The 21,202-nt window shown below is 38.5% G+C and overlaps 1 protein-coding gene across 2 annotated transcripts in view; it reads right to left on the bottom strand.

The window, feature by feature from the left end:
• The window catches only part of CLPB (ClpB family mitochondrial disaggregase), a 1,140,376-nt gene extending 1,124,029 nt beyond the window's left edge, over positions 1-16,347 (bottom strand). For both annotated transcript variants that reach the window (XM_085623404.1, XM_085623405.1), the window contains exon 1: positions 15,890-16,347. In XM_085623404.1, coding sequence (XP_085479530.1) covers positions 15,890-16,262 — 373 coding nt within the window. In that variant the 5' untranslated portion in view covers positions 16,263-16,347. The remainder of the gene's footprint in view (positions 1-15,889) is intronic.
• Between the last annotated feature and the right edge of the window lie 4,855 nt (positions 16,348-21,202).

Genomic DNA, 21,202 nt, shown 5'->3' with positions numbered 1-21,202 from the left:
TACAGTTACTGGTCATGTTATTTAAACAATGATTCACAAACCCTGCTATCCAAGATGGGATGGATTTAAATTGGTTTGATCCACACAAAAACAGACTGAGGCAAGTCTCAAAGTATTCCAATAAACCAGCTCTCCACTAGCACATTCTAAAATATTAGGTTCAGTTTAAGAACCCCTGTTTGATCTATTTCATTCACTATTTTCCATTCGCATAAATTGTTTATAGCTTCTTGTAAGATCCTTTGTGATCCAAATTTCCGCAAAAAATGTGGCCATTGCTCCATCCTACTAAGAATGGACAACTTGAATCACTCAGGGGAAACTCGTTCTAAGGTTCTTGCAAATCCAGCAAAACAGTTTTGATAACTGTATCTCCTTTATCACGTTAGTGGCAGCAGAATATCTATTGGCCAGTCATCTCAATAGAGTAGCAGCTACGTACTGCAGTCATCTGAAGGATTACAGAGATTACAAACTTCACATTCGTCTTCCTCTACCTACACGATCTGTGGAGGTCCGTTTTCAATAGACCTCTTCACCTCCAGACTCATACAGCTTACACTCTTTCAGTTTCAGACTCGATCCACGTAGTCTGATTCTTCAATCTGCCTTCCTTCAATCCTGGAATCAGTGTTTCCCTTACACTTTTGTCCCTTTCCTGACTATTTCCTGTTGTCAACTCCCTCTTGTCATTGGAGAGGCATCTCTAGTAATACTAAAATCATTTTTGACAGTCTCGAATTTTCCAGATTTGCTACAAACGCCAGAATATTCTCCAATCCTTCTTCGTAATCTCAACAATCTACTTCAGAATCAGTTAGTACATTATTACAAAATGATTCTATTGAGCAATCTTGGTCTTGTGGCATGGAAGGCGTTGGGCTTTCCTGGACTATTGAACAATTTTTGGCAGAGTCTATCCGACTCATCAAGAATTCCTCAGCTCCAGGTACCACCAGGATTTATAAATCTGCATGTGCATCCTGACCACAGTGGTTTCTAGAATGAAATATGAATCCCTTTACATCAGATGTTTCTTTAGTAGAAAATTTCTTGGCTTCTTCAGCAAGTAGGGCAACTTTTTAGACTTAAAATTGTCACATTGGCGATAAGCTGATTGGTGAATATCCATTAATGTGCAGATTACATTGAAGAATTAAAAAGAGAAATCCTTCTCCTGCCAAATAATCATTATGGAATGCTTGTTTGAATCTTGGCAGGATAATCCTCTACTCAGATTGAAAACTGTATCAACAAAGCAAACCATACTTCAATATTTCGTTTATTTTAGAAGAGTTTCCGATGTGATAGAACTTCATAAATCTGATCTCAGAATGTCTTTAGCTCAACTTCTCATTTCTCTTAGAAAATCCCATTTGCTTTTTTCTTCAGCCACTTTTCTAGATGGGTTTAAATGGATTATATACTAGGCTGGAAATGGCACTTCGGTGCTTATAATTCCAGAGCAAATACAGTTCCCAGACTTTTGGCCAGCAGTCAGATTAGAGAACATTCTGAGACCAGTGGATTGGTATTTGGCTTCAACTTTTAAGATGTTGCATTGTAAACCGGTTATTTATGCTTCATTTTCTTGGTGAACGCACTTTTAAATAATTATAGGAGCCTCTGGTCTTGACATAAAATGCCGATGTTTAAAGTTTTAATGTAACAAAGTCCCAATTCTATTAAAGACACAGCGGCGATTATTAGCCCATCTCTTAGTTATCTTTGCGGTTACTAATTACTACCCTATAATTGTTCACAACTTTTCATTTTATTTTGTAGTAGCACAGTGTACAGTGCCTCAGATACCCTGATTATTCTTTCAAAGATAAAAAGCGGTTAGAAGTTTTCCTGCTCTTCATCATCTGTTTCTTCTTCATTTTATCTATTCCTAAACCATCAAATTGGTTTAGCAAAATGGCATCAAAAAGAGGAAGTAAGGGCACAGCATAATCTATACCTGCTGTACTAATGATACACCTTTGACACATTATTCAGAGGGTCTAGAAGTCATAGTGCGTTCTTCAATTTGTTCATTTTGTCATTATTTCTTTCTGACCGCTACAAGATTAAATAACAAGAAAATGAAGCATAACACTAGCCTCCATGCCTTCAATAAAATTACCACTTTCCTACACTGAAGCTTGGAAACACCAAACTTTAAGAAATTCAAACGTAGCTTATCTTAAAAATTAACTTAGTTTGCTCTTACCTATGTAATAAAATGGTACAAACTGATTTCGCTTCAAACTTAGTCCAATTTCTCACATAGAGTGAAATCAGTTTGTTCTATGCTTTGTTTGCTTTATTTGGCTGAAAACACAGCTTGCTCCACTATCATTCACAAAAGCCATCAGAATTGTGCAAAAATGAATTTGCCCTGTTCTTAGCATCACTGAAACGTTTTGTAATATGACCCCAATCAGTTATGACATCAGTTAGACTTCATATTTGCATCACTAGTGATGCAGGTACGGGAGTACCAATATTCTACATCAATCACTCAGCCCAACAGTTTGTTAAAATGACACAAAGCTCATGGACGTCGACTCAACAAAATGCCAGATATCCTTTGACCTTAATGATGTCACTGGACACCTACTCTTGTGCACTCACTCTTACCCTGAATCACTAATTCGCACTCTCTCACTCACGCTTACTCTGACTTACATACATGCTCACACATAATTCACCCAAACTCACTCTCAACCATATGGACGCACACAACATACATTAAAACCATTTTATTTTTCTTATCTAAGATGCCAGTGAAGGTCCAGATCTTGCTGCTCCACTTTTATTACACTAATAGTAAATAATAAATTATTTTTCACTATTAATGTAATAAAAATGAGTAGAAAACGAGGTTAGAGCTTAACTCTCATAATGCGAGACGACCCTGCTTTCTTGCCACTGATTCTGCCACCCCTGAGGCCAGGGGTCGCAAAAGCAGTGCCAGGGGTAGCAAAGGGCAGGCTAGAGGTTGCAACTGCGACCCCAGTCGACCCCTAAATGACATCCATGACAAATCTCCAGGATACACTGTACACAGAAGTTGCAGAAAAGTTTAGATGTCACATGGACAAATGTAACAGTATCAAAAGCATCTGCCATTGGACAGAAAGAGCACCTAAGCTCCCTGCATCCGGATTGCAATGAGAGGTAAAGAAGGCATGAATTTACACTGTATGCCCGATTCACAAGGTTTTTCAGCAGTTGAGTCTTAACCCAGGCTTAATTGTGAGTATAGTCATGCATATTCAAGAGTGAGTCATGCTAAGCATTGTAAAAAAGCTTTGGGAATAAAGAGCCATGAGGAAGGTACACCTAAGCCTGGAGTAAAACAATTACAGAAAATGGTTTCTAAATAGTTGTATGTCAGAATATTGTTACATACTATAGTCTGACTCATATATTGTGTCCTTAATATTGTTTACAAAACTACTGTCCGATTGGGTGTAGAATTTCTATTACTAACTTCAAGGGGGCAATATTTTTGTAAACAGTATTTAGAGCACAATATCTATGTCAGACAATAGTCTGGTACCATACATTGTGGCTCAAGCATGTACGTTCAAGTGTGATATACATCTAATAGAGGTATAAGACGCAATAACTCACAGAAGACAATTTACAAGTCAGCTTCCATATTACAGGCAATATTGTACAAGTTATAAAACCAAAATCAAAAATCTGAAAAGTGAAGCTAAAGGTACCATAATATAAATTCATAAATGTTATGAAGGTCAAAAATATCTAAAGCAAGAATCTAACCAACTGTGACCTAACAAACCACTCAAAAATAAACAGCCTTCATTGTTCTTGTACAGTACAGCTTCCTTGACTTTTGCAGTTCAGGTTAGGTTGACTTCATGTTACTAAAACCATGCTATAAAGAAAATACACACAAAAGAGATTCACACATTTACCATATTTCATGTGAAGGAATGCAATACATAAACTGCGTGAAACCAAAAGTGGCAGTAAGTAATAATTACCCAAAGTCACAGGAGCCCTAAGAAATACATAGGGCAGAATAGGTTTAGCGGCTACATTCTGCAACCTAGTAGTAATGAGCATGCCCGCGCTTTTAGAGAATATACAGGAATCATGGGAAGAAGCTAGAAAAGCAGCGACAAGAACCTCAGGACATCCCTGAACCTGGAATGCAAAATCTTATTAATCAAGAAATGAGTTATGGGATAAAAAAGAGCCAAAATCCATTGCTGACCACACATGCTGCTTTAGCTGACGACATTAACAGAACATTGATGGGGAATTGTTTGAGCACCCAAGAGGATGGCTGACTTGTCCTGACGCTGTGAGGTGTTTTTATCTTTTCGAAATCTTGGTGCCGTAGAAGCCTATGCAGGATCCTGTGATGAGGGAGGTGGGGACAGCGGCAGAATGGGTGAGGCGGCTGTAGGACCTGTTTTTAGGCCCATTCCCGTCCTCTACATCCCTACTTTGCAGTGTCTGTCAGTTTGCAGAAGTGATGTCGTTGGGTATCACCACTGAGCTGGAAAGCCTGTATTTTTTTTTTTTTTTTAAACGAAGACGATTGATTGTTTTTTCCTTGCTTTTTTCTGCTATTATGCATTGTCCGGTCATGCCCGTTCTTTTCTTTCAGCAAAGCATTGCAAAATCAGTGGAAAGCCTAATCTGCCAAATATAATTGTTTTTTAATGGGTGTGTTTTTATATTCGACATATTTATTGGGGCCCTTCTTGTATTAATATAGCTGCAGTTCGCCTCTCCTAAGGGAGAGAATCGATTGCTTCACAACTTGATAAAATCACTGTTCATAAATAATAGGTCTTTAAGCTCAGTTTGTGACGCAATAAGCATACTGAGCCCAACAATATGCCATCTTACAATATTGTAACTTAATTTCGGACTGATTTGAATTTTTGACTGCAATGCCATTTTGCTTCACTCAACATAAAACATAAGATTGCCTAGGCAATTGAGCATACTATCCACTGAGCTTATAAGTACCTCTCATACCAGCTTAAGTTGGGGTTCTGAGACTTCATCTTTGAAATGAAAAATGACATAACCCTAACTAAAGCACTGCTTCAAGAGAACAAACATAGCAGTCAAGGATATATCTCTTGCTGTGAAGTGGTTGACTTCTACCTTATAGTAGATTACACATGCAAATGTTTTTCCCATTGTAAACTGTTACATCTTTATGGGAGATCTTGCTCATCTATGGATAACCATTGCTCTTGGTCATCTAACCAGTGTTGTCCATAGTTTTCCGTTGCAGGGACCAAGAAAGAAAATGTTGCTGGATCAAATAAGAAACCAAAGAAAGATTCTACATCACCTTCTAGATCAACCACACTACTTACTTTAGAAGACTTCCTGGAGGAAATGAAAATGTTTAAACCTTCTATAATCAATACTAACAATACAGTACAAAGAACTGAAGAAAAGTGGTCCAACATAGAATAGTCCCCGACGTAGATGAGAGAATTATTGATGAAACTGATGTAATGGGAAAGGTGAAGGCATTGAGCAAACATACTGGCTTCATTAAAAAATAAAGCAAAAACCAAAGGAAATGATGGACGGAGTGTTGAACATTGCAAGCACTCACCCCCAGTCAACTGATCTGGGTTTAATCCATCACCATTCTTTAGCCCACTCTGCCACCCCAGTTCAGACATGGCCATATGCAAATCAGTCTGACCCTGTGCCTCATGGGAACAGTCCAGCCCGAACTGCCAAGCCATGTCTTCCCTGGACCGGAAACAAGCTTCCTAGGACCGGTTTCTGGCATTTCAGCCGTCTTCAGCCAGGCTTGCTTGAATCCAGTGGCAAAGTGAGCAAGGGACTCACGTCTGAGCATACCCTGCCAACTTATGGCGAACAAAGCAAAATGGCTGGGTTCAAACTGGAATGGCATGGTGAGCAAAAAAACGATGGATTTAGGCCCAGATCTCTGTACTGGGGTGAATGTATGACATTGTTCTGCATTCTGTCCATCATTTGTTATTTTTTCATTAAAAAATAGACAGAGAAGCTGGAAAACAGGAACAGGAGGACTAATCCGAGGCCCTATGGTATCCCACCATCCGCTGAAGGTTATAACGTTTCTGCATTTTGTAAACTGACTATCCCAAAAAATAGTTAGTTTACAGGACTCTTCAAACTGCAATGAAGGAAGGGCTCATTGGATTGGTCAGAAATGTTTGGGATTTCACAATTATTCTAAATTGATTATTATTCTTATTTGTCCCATGTACAAGCGTTATCACATGGTTTTTCCCCCACAAAATGACCCTCAACTTACTGCCAATAGAAGGGAGGAATTTTTAGATCTAGGTGTGGAGTTCAGAGCGATGAACACTAGATTTGGCAGTTACATATGTTTGTGTTAGGATACTGTACAAAGACAAAACAACTACATTTGAGGATCCTGCTAAACTGAATGAATATATTCATAATCATAAAGGAGAGGAAATGGATTTTGGCAATAGCAATGATTTGTGGTGCCATTTTCTCTGTGGTCATCAAGTTTGATGTGTCTCTTCCTTTCATGTTATTTGGGAGATTTTACTTGTGGGTTGGGCTTGTGCTTATTTATAATAATGTGAGCCAACATCTGAAACGTAAATATGGTCTACATATATTTTTCCTCTTTGTTTTAAAGGTTGTTTGCCTTTGTAATAATGTTTCCGATGAGTTCGCGTTTGTAGCTAAATCTGGAGTCCTAGTGCAGTACCAAGGCAATACAGTGGTGTAACGAAAGTTGAGGGGGCCCCCCTGCAAGGTACACGGTCAGGGCCCCGCTCTGGATTTAATCCGGAGCTCTCAGGCCTGAGTACTGTGTTGAGGGGGCCCGCTGCACAGCGGGGTCTGCGGGGGGCCTCTGTTCAGCCCCTGAGGCAATATGTTATGGTGTCCATCATGTTCGCTTTTTTTGAATTGGAACATTTTCTCTTGTTTTTGGCTTAGAGTTATGTTGTAGATGTTATGCTTTAATATCTTTATGGCTGTCTTTTGGAATCATGTTATACATTTCTGCTAGGTTTTTATTTTGTTTTGTGCAGTGGGCTGGTGGCTTTATCCAGTTGTGGCTTCTCACTGAACCTCTTTTCCAGTTTTACTGTTGGACTGTTGGTTAATGCTTGTGGCCATTTTGGCGTCTTACCATGTTTTGTGTGTTAATGAATGGAGATCTCATTTGATTGCCTTATTCTTATATTTTTCTAATTTATCCCAGTGTTTTTCTTGGTGTTCTAGTTATATTCATCCTCTCTGAGTTCTAAATTTCTTCTCAAGTCATTCTACAGTCTAAGGTGCAGACAAATAGACTTATGTATTATTTGCATATATGCAAAGGTTACACATAATCAGATGGAATATTCAGGGTTTACATAATTTTGTCAAGAGAGAGAAAGTTTTAACTCATTTCGCCCTTTTACAAGAAACCGATTGATAGCATCAAGAAAATAGTGATATGAGGAAATAGTGTGTTGGAGAAACGTAATATTTGCCAGTGGTGGATAATAAGAAATAGCACTGTCACTCTCTGCCACAAATCTTTCAATTTGGATCTGGTATCAAAGTAACAACTGTGAAACTAGATGGGTGTTAACTGATTTCAAACTTGGCAGCATTCCAATACGTATTCTTAACTTGTATGGCCCTAATAATTCTGACACTTCTTTTTGGTAAAAACATCCGAGATTTTGCTTTATCCCCATGATAAATGTATTGGAGGTTGTGACTGTAATTAGTTGTTGGATTAATTTATGAATAGGAATTCCCCAAAAAATGATAAAGACACAGTGCAAAATATATTTCAGAGAGTTTTTTTATAGACAGCACTGGTTAATCCTAGGGGGAAATGGTCTTTAAAGCTTTAGAAGAAACGGAGAGATCTAAAACTTTTGTTCATTATTTTGAGGATTCATATACTGTCATGGATCCACTCTGTGAGGAATTATTACATTCTGTTTCATTTCTAAAAATGATTTAGAGAGTAGACTTGATATGTCATCTTCAAAAAACGATATAGGGTTGAAAGAGATATACAAACCCTCAACAGAATTTGTAAGAGTAAGACTAGAAGTCTGTGTGGATTTTCAATGGAACGTTTTTTGTTTTTTTTAAAACAATTTTTAAAGATTTTTATTCCTTAAATATTGTTGCTTTTTAATTATTCTGTTACCTTTGATAAAACTGAGTGAGTTTTTTTTCAGAGGTAATGCCTTGCTTAATTCCTAAAAAGACTGGGATACTTCATTATGCAAGTGCTATTGATCACACTCAATTATATAGATTGTAACCTTCCACACCCTCACCAGTGTTGCTTCACTGTTCACCCTCCTCTGTGTTGCTTTGACATCCCCCCCACTCTTCCCTAGTGTTGCTTCTTCTCCCTCTCCCAATTAAAAAAGATTTTTAAATGCTTTTCTGCATTTCATTTTCTTTTTAGTTACCACCGATACATCATATTGAAGGCGCATGTAGGCATGGTGCGTGCACCTACAAAAGGATGTAAAAGGCTTTTTTTGCTTCTAACTTTAGCTACACTGCACAGCATCAGAGATGCAGTGCGGCATTGTTAAAAACCCTTTGCAAAGGCAACAGGTCACAAAGGCTAGACCAATTGGCTTTGCTAGTGCCTGTTCTTTATTGTCTTGGTGTGGAAGATTGGACACTATAAAGATGGTGATTCTCCCAGTTAGTAACTTTCCTTTATTAATGTTGCCAACTAGAATGTCTAAATATTTCTTTAGAAAAATGAATGAATTGTTATCTACATGTTTATGCAAGAAAAAAGGGTTGGGATTTCGTTGGGAAGATGCAGGAAGCCAAAATCGAATTGTACAGTTAACTTTAACAATTTGAAATATCACTCTGCTTTTGGAATAAGACAAATTTGGATTAGTTATGCAGAAATACAAAATACAAGGCTGTAATTTGGCAAACCATGGAACAATTTTGTTTGCACCTTTTTTCCTTTTAAGAAAATTCTTCATTTAACACAAAAAACAAGGTTATTGCTGCCACCCATGATTAAACAAGCATGTGCATTCCTTAGTTAAGCCTCTCATTACTGAATAAGTAAGACAAATGTATATTTTCTATAAAAATAGGTCTTGGATATGTATAATTCTTTAAACATTAATGCTTTATCTAAGTTTAGGATGCCACATTTAATGGAAGGGAGAATGTCCAGCATGTTCAAATTGTTTAAGTCATTTAGGGAAGATGGAGCCAAAGCAAAACTAAATTTCAGTAGGAGAAGGATTTTGGTTTGTTTGGTCAGTGTTATTATAGAAAAGGTTGTGGTCAAAAATACATTCTATTACTCGTTCCACTAGCACCAAACAGTATATTTTTCTCTTTTACAAGAGATTATTTTTCACCCCAATTAAATTATATTCAAAGAAGGTTTTAAGTCAAGTAGAGTGCTACTCTTGTGATGTTCAGAAAGTTGATAATATGTACATTTTCAAAGGCCCAAAGGTTTAAACATTCTGGTTAATTGTTTGGGCTAAGACTACGGACATCTATTGGGACCCATTCCTTTCTCCATAAATTGTATATTTGTGGGTACTGTACATGATATATAGTTAACTAGTAATTCTAAATGAAATTTAGTTGGCAAGTTATTGGCCACTGTAATAAAAGTGATTACTTCCAGTTGAAAAAAACATGAAAGAGTTCCTTTAAAGGATGGTGAAATGTTTTCTGTCATAATCATATTAAAAGAGATTTATTTTGGTTACCCTCGACTTTTTATTTTTTTCAAAATTGCAAAATGTATGACTAATAATGATGAGCTTCCGAAATCCCCTTAAGTAATATACCTGTATACTATGAATGAATGTATGAATGAAAGGTGTATACATGGGCTGCATCTATTACGTAAATACCCTTCTAGATCTAATATTAAATCACGCTTTATTTATGTACAATTATATATGATTAGAAGATTTGAAACACGTTCTTTTCGCTTTTCTTATCTTATTATATCCTTTTTTCCCTTATTTTACGGTTTCAAACATAGAATATTGCTACAAGTGTTCATATATAACAAGGCAACACATTTAAGAAGTTACTAACTTTATTTAGTGGATTTTTATATGGCTTGTTTCTATATCACATCACCATCTTAAGTGATATTTTTCAAGGCCGACAAGTTTATTGATATTTTAACATGATGTATTTAAGACTCCGTACTTAATAAAGCCTTTGTAAAATAAAATGTTTTTAAAAAGTACAGTGTTAATTTTGGTAGCACCCCAAACTGCATAATTAGGAACTGATGAAAAAGGCACATACTAGCACAGTAATTTACAAGAAATATAGAAGTGCACTATGAGCAAATAATTAACTCTTAAAATCAAAAGAACGTCTCAAAGGATCCCTATAATCAATGTGCACATTAAATAGACAACAATAACACCATTACAGCCTGAAAGCTGATCATTAGAACTATCAAATACCCTTTTTACTGATAGCCCTGCAGAAGCACGAATTTCCGAGCGGTTTCAATAAATGTACCAGATCGGCTTTAACTCATTTTGTCACTGCCTTCAAACGCAGCTGTATAGCATTATTCATTGTTTCTACACCTGCTGAAATAAGAAAGGTTTTTAAGTAGATTATATCGGACACTGAGATGGCTACATATGAAGTAGGATTTCTGCCCGAGTCACGGAACACTGTTTGCACCAATAAATGGTAGAAATTTGACAACTTTGGTCTTAAAATGCACAGTACTTTTGCGGCGCGCTCAAGAATGTCAGGGCTATTCATAAGTAGTTTGCCCAGTTCACATGTTATTCTTTGTCTTTTTGGACTTATAGTTCTGATTAAAGAGATAAACTGAACTACAAATTCCTGGATGAGCAACATGTGCACCGACATGGGCAATATAAAAAAGGTTTGCAATTTGTGTTTCACTGAATTCTGTGCAACCAGAAGAGACTATTAGCCAAATTTCTCCAAAAGAAACTAGCTGCTCCAGCACAGATATGTTTTAATTGCATTCTGAAGCTTTAAGTCTTGTATATCCAAGTATAATACCAGGACTACAAGTCCCAGAACGCAAATCTGGCCTGGAGAAACTAGGCTTGCATAGACCTGTAAAACTTGGTAGCTATTCTCTATCACTGAATATTGTATCAGCTACAAACACAACAGGAAGAGCAAAAAATACATGCCTTAAGTAGGACAGTAACTCCAACTGCACCCCAAATGCCTGGTATGCCTGCACTCAATAGTGCAAAAAACAGAAAAAAAACACTAACAATATTTTAAAAGAATTCTTGTTATGAAATGTGTATTTCTAACAAACAGTTTTCTGATTTCAATCCACACAACAATTGTCCATTTAAGCAAGGTACTGGTTAGTATTGGTTCAACAGGAGGATTTAAATACAGTCATATGTTTTTATAGCAATACATAGAAAAGATATGAAGTTACTCAGTGTTGAATATGAGTAGCACATCCATATTTTCTTTTTATTCTATGTGTTTTGATATCTCAGGCTTTGTTTTTCCCTATAAAAAGGAGTAACAACATCAGACTGTGAGGAAAAGAACAGGACTGGATGAACAACTCACCCCTGTGAGTAGGTACTTTCAGATCTTGTCAACTATATTAAAAACATGCACCATATTTTTCATCCTTTTATGAAAGTTGAGTATCGTAGTATAATACGCTTAAAGAGGAAAAAGCATTCAATTGAATTCGCCAAAAAAGCTAATAATGCAAGTTCAAAGCATCATCTGCTAGAAGATACATTGGACGATGTCGGAAGAATCCCAACAGGGTTGCAGGACTGAGTATGTATACTATGAAGTGGATGCAGAAAATAGGGGAGTGGGCAAATAAACAAACAAGCACATTTTAATATTAAAAGATGCCATTCATAATGTAACCCAAGCTTTTTGCTCTAATAAAACACAGATGGAAATATGTCTGTATAGGTCATCCTTTTGGGTGCTGCGCTACAGCCAGGGGTATTACTTGGATGTAGTAACAACATGACTGTAATCATGATGTGCCGCATGACCACTAGATTTAGGGTGTTTTGCCCGTTCATGGGGAATAAAATAGTGTTACTGGAAATGTTTCCTAATGTATGTGCGGATAGCAACTTCCCATAATATTGTCTTCTAATGCAGCAACCACAAGGTCACCACAAAACTCAATGTGCTTGATTCCATATATGAGGAGCTCGTCCTGTCATGTTTTTAATTGGCATTTTGGTAGTCAGATTTATCAGGTAAGGTGTAATAGAATTACAAGAATGCAAAAAAAAGTGCCTGAACTCAATGAATTTATACATTAGAAATCAAGAAACTTTAGAGTTCTCTACTGCATTTGGAAATTGCGGTTGGCTGCATTAGTTTTAATCTGCATTCAAGGCAGAAATGTTGTGCGAGTCCCTTACTAGCAAAACACACAAGATGATGGACGGAATGTTGCACATTGGCAAAACATTCACCCCCAGTCACAGATCTGGGTTTAATCCATCGTTATTTTGCTCACCACGCCACCCCAGTTCAGACATGGCCATATGCAAATCAGTCTTGACCCTGTGCCTCATGGGAACAGTCCAGCCCGAACTGCCAAGCCTTGTCTTCCCTGGACCGGAATCAAGCATCCTAGGACCGGTTTCGGGGTTTCACCCCTCTTCAGCCAGGATAGCTTGACTCCAGTGGCGTAGTGAGCACGGGACCCACGTCTGGGCATACCCTTCCCACATAGGGAGAACAGCAAAACACACAAGATGATGGACAGAATGTTGCACATTGGCAAAACATTCACCCCCAGTCACAGATCTGGGTTTAATCCACTGTTATTTTGCAGACCACGCCACCCCAGTTCAGACATGGCCATATGCAAATCAGTCTTGACCCTGTGCCTCATGGGAACAGTCCAGCCCGAACTGCCAAGCCATGTCTTCCCTGGACCGGAATCAAGCATCCTAGGACCGGTTTCGGGGTTTCACCCCTCTTCAGCCAGGATAGCTTGACTCCAGTGGCGTAGTGAGCACGGGACCCACGTCTGGGCATACCCTTCCCACATAGGGAGAACAGCAAAACACACAAGATGATGGACAGAATGTTGCACATTGGCAAAACATTCACCCCCAGTCACAGATCTGGGTTTAATCCACTGTTATTTTGCAGACCACGCCACCCCAGTTCAGACATGGCCATATGCAAATCAGTCTTGACCCTGTGCCTCATGGGAACAGTCCAGCCCGAACTGCCAAGCCATGTCTTCCCTGGACCGGAATCAAGCATAGTCCCTTACTATACATTTCTACCACAGCGGAGCACTCACAGGGCCAGAGATGTACAGCCCCATTAGTGGTTGCAAACGGAAAATCGAGCCGTTTGTGAATGCTAAAAAGGGTTGTAGTATGTACCAACTCCATTTTGCGAGTCAGTAACCTATCACCAACTCGCAAAATAGGGTTTGGGAGTCACTATTAGGAAGGGGCGTGCCAAGAGCATCCCTTCCCAATAACGAGTTGCAGGGGGGGATGTACGATTGTTTTGCAACCACAACTGCAGTCACAAAACAATTGCAGTTACCACCAAGTTCAAACTGGTGGCACGCCAGTTGCAAATGGGAGGGAGTCTCCAGGGGACCCCTTCACCTTTGTGTATAGCAGCAAAATTAAATGTTTAAGGGCAGGCAGTGGTCCCACAGACCACTCCCTGCCCTTAAAAAATTAAAAGAAAACTTTTCATTGTATTCTTTTAAACACATCCCGTTTTTCTTTAAGGAAAACAGCTGCATTTAAAAAAATGTTTTGCTTTATTTGAAAAGCAAACACAGACATGGTTGTCTGCTATCCCCAGTAAGGCATCATCCCTGTGATTGTAGCCCATTCCTAAGGAGTCGCAAATTGCGACCTGCCTCATGATATTGATGAGGCAGGTCATTTGCGACCCCATTGGGAATCGCTAAATGTGTCTGAGCCTAAAGACAAGGGTGAGGTCAAACAAGCACTATATGCACTTTTTAACACAGAAAGAATGGGAAGGGAAATATTCAAACCCACCGTTGTTACATACATAGGGAATGATCTGTGTAGGCAACCACTTCCACCCTACCTTACCCTCCCCTTTTCCAATTTGGAAAAGTCATTGTTATTTCGTCTTAGGGCAGGCTCTGTGAAAGTTTTATTGGGCTTTCCCCTGGGTTATCACCACACAACACAATATAACCCATGTCCGTGCGATGGCATTAGTACACAGAACGATTTGCACTTTCTATTCTTCTGTAAATTTTACTTAAAATATATTAATTGGTTTTTAACACCTTATTTTAGAAAACAAAGACCCCTCTCCTTGGGGAAGTCTTGCTCAATGTTATTCTCCCTGGAAACAGATGAATTAATTTTTCGCACTAGCACTTTCTTGAGACTGATAACACGCGTACGTAAAACGATGGAAAACCCCTGAAAATCGATTGATGAGAGCTGTATTGGTTTTTAATAACTATGAAACTGTACTTTGATTTATTGTGAAAATGAATTGTTCTTATTGTTGTACTTTTATGGATTTTATGAAATTCGAATAAAGGTCTTTTGAACTTGAACTTGTGTCTCAGACACATTAGCACATTCTGTTTTGTCGGTCGCAAACTGAAAGTCGCAAAAAATGTAATTTGCGACCCGCAATATGGAATGGTCGTACATCTGGCCCTAAATGAATATCATGGTGATGGTGTGCCACATATGAATCCTGATCTGAACCCACTAAAGCAACAAACCAGCATAGATTGAGAAAGAAGCAAGCCATTTGTATTGTTGCATTCTTATTTTTTGAGGTGCTGTAAACTTTGATAGTGTGTATGAGTTTATTCTAGGACATAATCATGCACTACCCCTCATCTCAAGGGTGTCACCCTGTTTGAACGATATGAGCTCACTCTCCTCAAATAGATCAGCTCCATTACTATCAAATGTCTCACCCGGTTAAACACCAGAGTTTACCTTGAGTGGAGAGCAGACAGAATGACGGGTCTGGTTGTCCAGAGTACTGATAGCAATCATTAACTATTCTCTGCCAAGCACAATTTCTTCTTAACATTAAATTTTTTTAACATACAAGCTTTATAATCCGTAGGGTGGCCGGATGACTCCATGTCACAGGGACACATATCTTCCATTTCTGGGTCTTCTATAAACATCACAGCATCCTAGGAGTTGCAGTCTTGACTCATTTTAATTTAGCCAATTTGCACCAATACACGGGATAACATTGATATGTAAAAGCAAAGTCCAGGAACGGAAGATCGAAGTCCAAGTGACATGGGCTTAATATCGTCACCCTGAAAACGTGCACAGGGAAACAAACTAAAGTGAAGGACCTCTCAAGGCTCAAGAGAAAGGCTTAAAAGTGCCTCGAGACAGAGCAATACATGCCAATTTACAGTCTATTAACATATACAAATCTCTACAATTTACCAGGTCCATGTGAGAGTGCCTCAACAAATCCATGTATTACTTTGCATTCTGGGACCTGTGCTAATTGTATAAAATCAGAATGACACGTTCCAAAATTCCAAAGCCTGGACTGGGTGAACTACTCACCACGTGAAAGTACTCTGTAAACATAGCAGCCAAGCATCCCAGGTCCAAGTATGACTAATAAGGCCAAGGTTTTTATTTTCAATTATGGTACTCTTATTTAACCCAGTATAAAAGAAGAGACTACGATCCCAGAATACTAATAAGAAGCACTCGCACATAGATCTGGGAAACTCTCCATCTCTGCGTAAACTATTATGCAAACCCTTATTAATAATACAAAAAGTGGGGCAAGCGGTTGCAGGAGGATAGCACGGCCCACGGGGGATAATGCCTGTATTAAAGTGTTGAATAATCACCCTTAGATTGGTTCGCCTTGCTGTAGCAATAGGCCAACAGGGCTGCTGTAAAGACAGAGGTGCCCGGGACCCAGCATTCATTTTCGGATTCAGTGGATTCTTCTCTGTGGTTGTGGCGCCCTCTGCTGTTCTCCGTGAAGTAGGACACTCCTCGCTCCCCTCTCCCTCCGGTGGCTAGCGGGCGGTATTGTACCAAAGTCTGACATCCAGGAGCCCATGCCGTGAGTCCGCGGAACTGCGAGACAAGCGGCGTGTGTCTGTTTTTGCTTTCAGGTGTCCTTTGCGTGCATGTCCAGCGGCACGGACCAGAACCCAGGCACTGGGCACGCAGAAGGCGAGTTATTCCTCGCCCGTGCCCAAGGGATGCCAACATCCCTGCTGACACTTTCCCTTCAGATGGAACACGTTTGTGTATGACAGGGCCAGAACAAGATGGCGGCTGTCTGATGAATTCGGTTGCAATTGCCGGTATTTAAAAAGCGCATGCGCATGTTTATGTTTCGCTTTCATTGCTCTTTGGGATTTGTAGTTTACCAATAGTTACTCTAAAGTGAGTCGAAACGGTCGCTTGAAGTCACCGAACTACGAAACCTCAGAAGAGCTCCCCTCTAATACGAGGCCCATGTGGTTTTCTGGGTAATGTAGTTCATGATGTTTACACCGCTATAAAGATTTAAGGTGACGACATAGCGTGCAAGACTAGCGGGGCTTTAATTGTGGCAAAAAAACGATATGTTAAGAGAGCTAGAGGACGTTTCGGCCTTATTTGTAATGATCTGCAGAGGAAAATACAGACATGCAGTCAGACCCGATTCATGTGGAGACTCGCGAATTTTTTTAGCCGAAACCAGCTTGAATGTTAAATTCATGCTGTAAAAACATAAGGAAAGCAGTAAAATATGGTATTTTCCCCTTTAGAAAAATACACCTAAAATACCAAACGTATCAAGAAATCAGTTTCAAAGTATCTACGTGCTTTTTAAATCGTTTCGGAATGGTTATTAGAGAAAACCGAGGGATAATTGTGATGTTACAAAAGAACCCTGACAATTTTACACAAATTGTTTTTCACTTACCAGCTCTTGGGTGTTCCACAATAGGAAAACATAAAGATTGTTTTTTTTTCTAAGATAGGTGGCAACCCTAACTGCATTAATCAAGAATATAGTTTTTCAAGTGAGATGGACAACTGTGTGTCCGCGTAGACCTTTTAATAATTTCTAGCAACTGTTGTTTTTGTTTTGCACGAAAACATGATTTCTGGCCCCTTTCTTTTGCGTTTCTTTATCACCTAGTCCGATAACACGGTCTTGTTTCTTAGTTGAGGACCATATGTTACCATTTTCAGTTTTCAATGCTCCTGTGAAAAGCCTCACCACTGTAATCCGTTTGCTAAAGTTAGATCCAAGGTTATGCCCACAGGTACATGCACACCCACCACATAATTCACTTTGACTTCAATATGAAAAGTGCCTTGTAAGAGTAAAAGTCGATCTTCCTGCTATCCTGCATAATCAGTTCTTGACACTTTGTTTTCTTTCTCGCTCTTTATCGAACATATTCTCCAAATCAACTGTCCAATTCACCCATTGTAAAGACGAGTCTCAGGCGGTGATAAGTAGGTAGATGTTTATTTAGAAATAAACATATGAAAAACCCACCAGCGTGGATGAAAGAGCACCTCCAGCACCAGTCAGCGCAGAACACACAATGCCCCACCACATTCTCATGTGTAACCTAGCAACATAGAATCTACTAACACAAGAGTAAAGACATAAAGAGGATTCCATAACAAGAGAGCAATAACATAAAAGGATAATACACAACATTTTCCTTTTAAAAAAAAAAGAAAACACAAGAAAACAAAAGAAAACAAAACAAAAAAATGAATTATTTCAAAACAAAATCTTCAAATTTCTTGGGTAATTTAACAACCCTTTTCAAACAAGCATCCGATATTACATTTTCAGGAACTATCCCCTCAGAAGAAGAGACATTGTGAGAATTAGAGGCGGCATCTGCATGAGAATTAACAACAGAATCGCTTGAATCAGAACAAGAATTAGAATCACAGTCAGAAGAGATATTGACAAAGTGTGTACCCTCATTAGAATTTGTCACATTGGGAACAACTCCACTTTTCTCCTTGGAAGCTTCTAAATCAAAAAATGAATCATTAGAGTCAAATACATTAAACAACTTTTCTTGACCAGGTTTAAGAAGAACTATGGAACTTTTATTCCACCAACTTCTTTGGTGCAGAAGAACAGCAGTTTCAGAGACTTTAATGACCTGTACTGGAGCAGAGAATTTAGAAATACCTTTGCGTGGCAAACCAGGCTTAATGATGCGCACCCAATTGCCAACATATATATTTTTGTATTTGGTTCTATGCATGTCATCATGGTATGCTTTATTTTTTAAAGCAGCTGCATCCAAATTTTCCTTCACCTTATCTACTATTTTCTCAAAATTCTTATGAACCGAAAACTCAACAAAGGGCGAAACAAATGTACAACTTTCCTCTCATCAAATAATAAGGAGAAACTCCAGTTACAGAGTGCGGCGTGGAATGATATGACCAAAGCTTCTCTTTAAGAAAATCAAAGACATTCTTCTTACTCTCCAAAGCAGATTGAATGCCATCTCTAATGAATCTGTTAGCCCTCTCCACTTGACCATTTGCTTTTGGACAATATAAAGGAGCTCTCTCAGCTCGAATGCCACGTTTTTTAAGAAAAGAGATAATTTTAGATGAAATAAATTGAACTCCATTGTCAGACATGAGTAACTTGGGAAAACCTTCAATCTGAAAAACTTTTTCCAAGAAATGGATAACTTCATCAGTGTTAGGATTCTGAACGAAAGTGTGATAAATCCATTTTGAAAAATTATCAATTAAAACAATCAGAAATCTGTGTTGTTTGCCTAAAATATCATAAGGACCTGAAAAGTCAATAAATACCTTCTCCCAAGGTCCTTTAGGAACTTCTTGTAACCCAACAGGCTCACATGAAACCTTACAATGTTTATCCGAACGCACACAAACAGCACAAGCATCAACAAATTTGTCAACTGAAGCATCCATTCCAGGCCACCAGTAATGTTGTCTAAGAGATCTCAGTGCTAGAAACACCATTATGACCATGATCAGCTAATTCAATAAGCTTAGACCTGAGACCCATAGGAGGAACTAATACGTTGTGTCTAACTAAAAAAACATTCTCAAAACTGAGTTCACTAGATACTTGTGCATAACTGTGTAACCCTGCCACAAGATTCCTGGTGTGAGGCCACCCTTGGAAAAGAAATTGTTTGACTTTGTTAAGCAAAATATCCTCTTCATAAAATTTGATCCACTCAGCTTCAGAAACCTTACCCTCACAACTGTTTAAAATATCCACCAAAGCGTCCACACACTCATGATTATCAACATAGCAATCTTCATTCACATCTTTAGCTGGCAATCTAGATAAACAATCAGCAGTAATGTTCTTTCCTCCGGAAATATGCTGAATTTCAAAATTAAATTCTTGCAATCTGGCTATGAGTCTAATAAGTCTCGAAGAAGCATTACCAGAACACACACCTTCCATCATATACACTAAAGGTTTATGATCCGTAACTAACTTAAAAGATTTTCCCCCTAAAAAATTCTTAAACCTTTCCACAGCCCACACACAGGCAAGCGCCTCTCTTTCAATCGTACTATAATGTAGTTCAGAACCTCTCAAAGCTCTAGAAATAAAAGAAATGGTTCTTTCTTTGCCATCCACAAATTGGCTAAAAACAGCCCATAAACCAATAGAACTGACATCAACAGTTACAACAGAATCACCATTGGGGTCAAACGTTTTTAAAGCAGGAGCTTGTGAAATGAGTACTTCGACTTTTTCAAAAGCATTGTCATGATCTTCTGACCACACAAAAGATACACCTTTCCTAAGCAATTGCCTCAATGGTTCAACTACCAGGGCATACCCCTGTACAAATCTGGAATAATACTCTCCAAGTCCTAAAAAAGACCTCAAAGAATCTTTGTCATACGGCTTAATAGCATTGTTGAGAGCACTGATCAAATCAACATTAGGAGAAATACCCTCACATGATATTTTGTGTCCTAAATAATCAATTTCTTTCACAAAAAATTTACATTTTTCTTCGCTAACAGTCATGCCTCTGTCTTCTAATTTGGTAAGAACTTTATCTAATATGGAGTCATGCTCCTCATGAGACTTAACAAAAATTAGGATGTCGTCCTGAAAGGCTTGTACACCTACAAGGTCTTGAAATAACACATCAACTAACTTTTGAAAAACGCTGGCAGCAGAAGCTAGCCTTAAAGGCATTCTCAAAAACCTATACACTCCAAAGGGAGTAACAAAAGCTGTCTAATCTTTAGAATCTTCATCCAAAATTACTTGATGGTACGCTGACTTAAGATCAATAATGGAAAAGTATTTAGCATTATTGACAGCCATGAGTAATTCCTGAATCCTCGGGAGAGGATGACTGTCAATAATTATGTTCTTATTGAGTGACCTTAAGTCAATACACAGCCTCAAATCGCCATTCTTTTTAAGTGCGATCACAATAGCCGAAATCCATTCCGAGCTATTGGTGGTTTCAATTATGCCCTCAGTCCATAAATTATCAAGATGCTCTTTAAGCTTTTGACGAACTCCTAATGGTACCATGCGTACTTTGTGCTGTACAGGTGTGGCACCTTTCTTTAACTTGATGTGATGAGTAAAACCTTTCACCTGACCAACTTTATCTGCAAAAACAGCATTGTGTTTTGTTAAAATGATATCAGTATTTGAATCTTGAGTTACAATTTGATTAACAGAAATGTCACGTAATCTAATAGGAGTATCAGTACCTGGACACAGCATTATCCCTAACTTGCCCAGATCATACCATCCAACAATGTTCTTACCATTGACTGCTACGTAGATTTTGGTGAAAATACAGCGTGAAGGACACACATCAGCAAATGCATGTTTCTGGATTAGATATTTAGGAGTTTGGTGCTTAAGAGGTTTGATTGTGAAGTAGATACTTCTCATAGATCAGCTCATTTTGATTGGGAGCCATTTAATGATTTTTGTGTTTGGAAGGACCCTGGATGCACCATTTAGTGGGGCAAGCCTATTTTATAGTACACTAGTTAGAGAGTGTTAGAAATGGGGGTCTCTAGTTGGGAAGGGTTTGCATCTTTGACCAAATAGGGACCCTTCTTCTTAGTCAGGTTAAGGGGGAAACACTTCTAAAATATCCCCTGCTCACCCCCTTGGTAGCCTGGCAAGAGCA

Source organism: Triturus cristatus, chromosome 8, assembly GCF_964204655.1.
Source record: "Triturus cristatus chromosome 8, aTriCri1.1, whole genome shotgun sequence".
Classification (NCBI taxonomy): Eukaryota; Metazoa; Chordata; class Amphibia; order Caudata; family Salamandridae; genus Triturus; species Triturus cristatus.
This window is presented reverse-complemented; position numbering and strand designations above follow the sequence as displayed.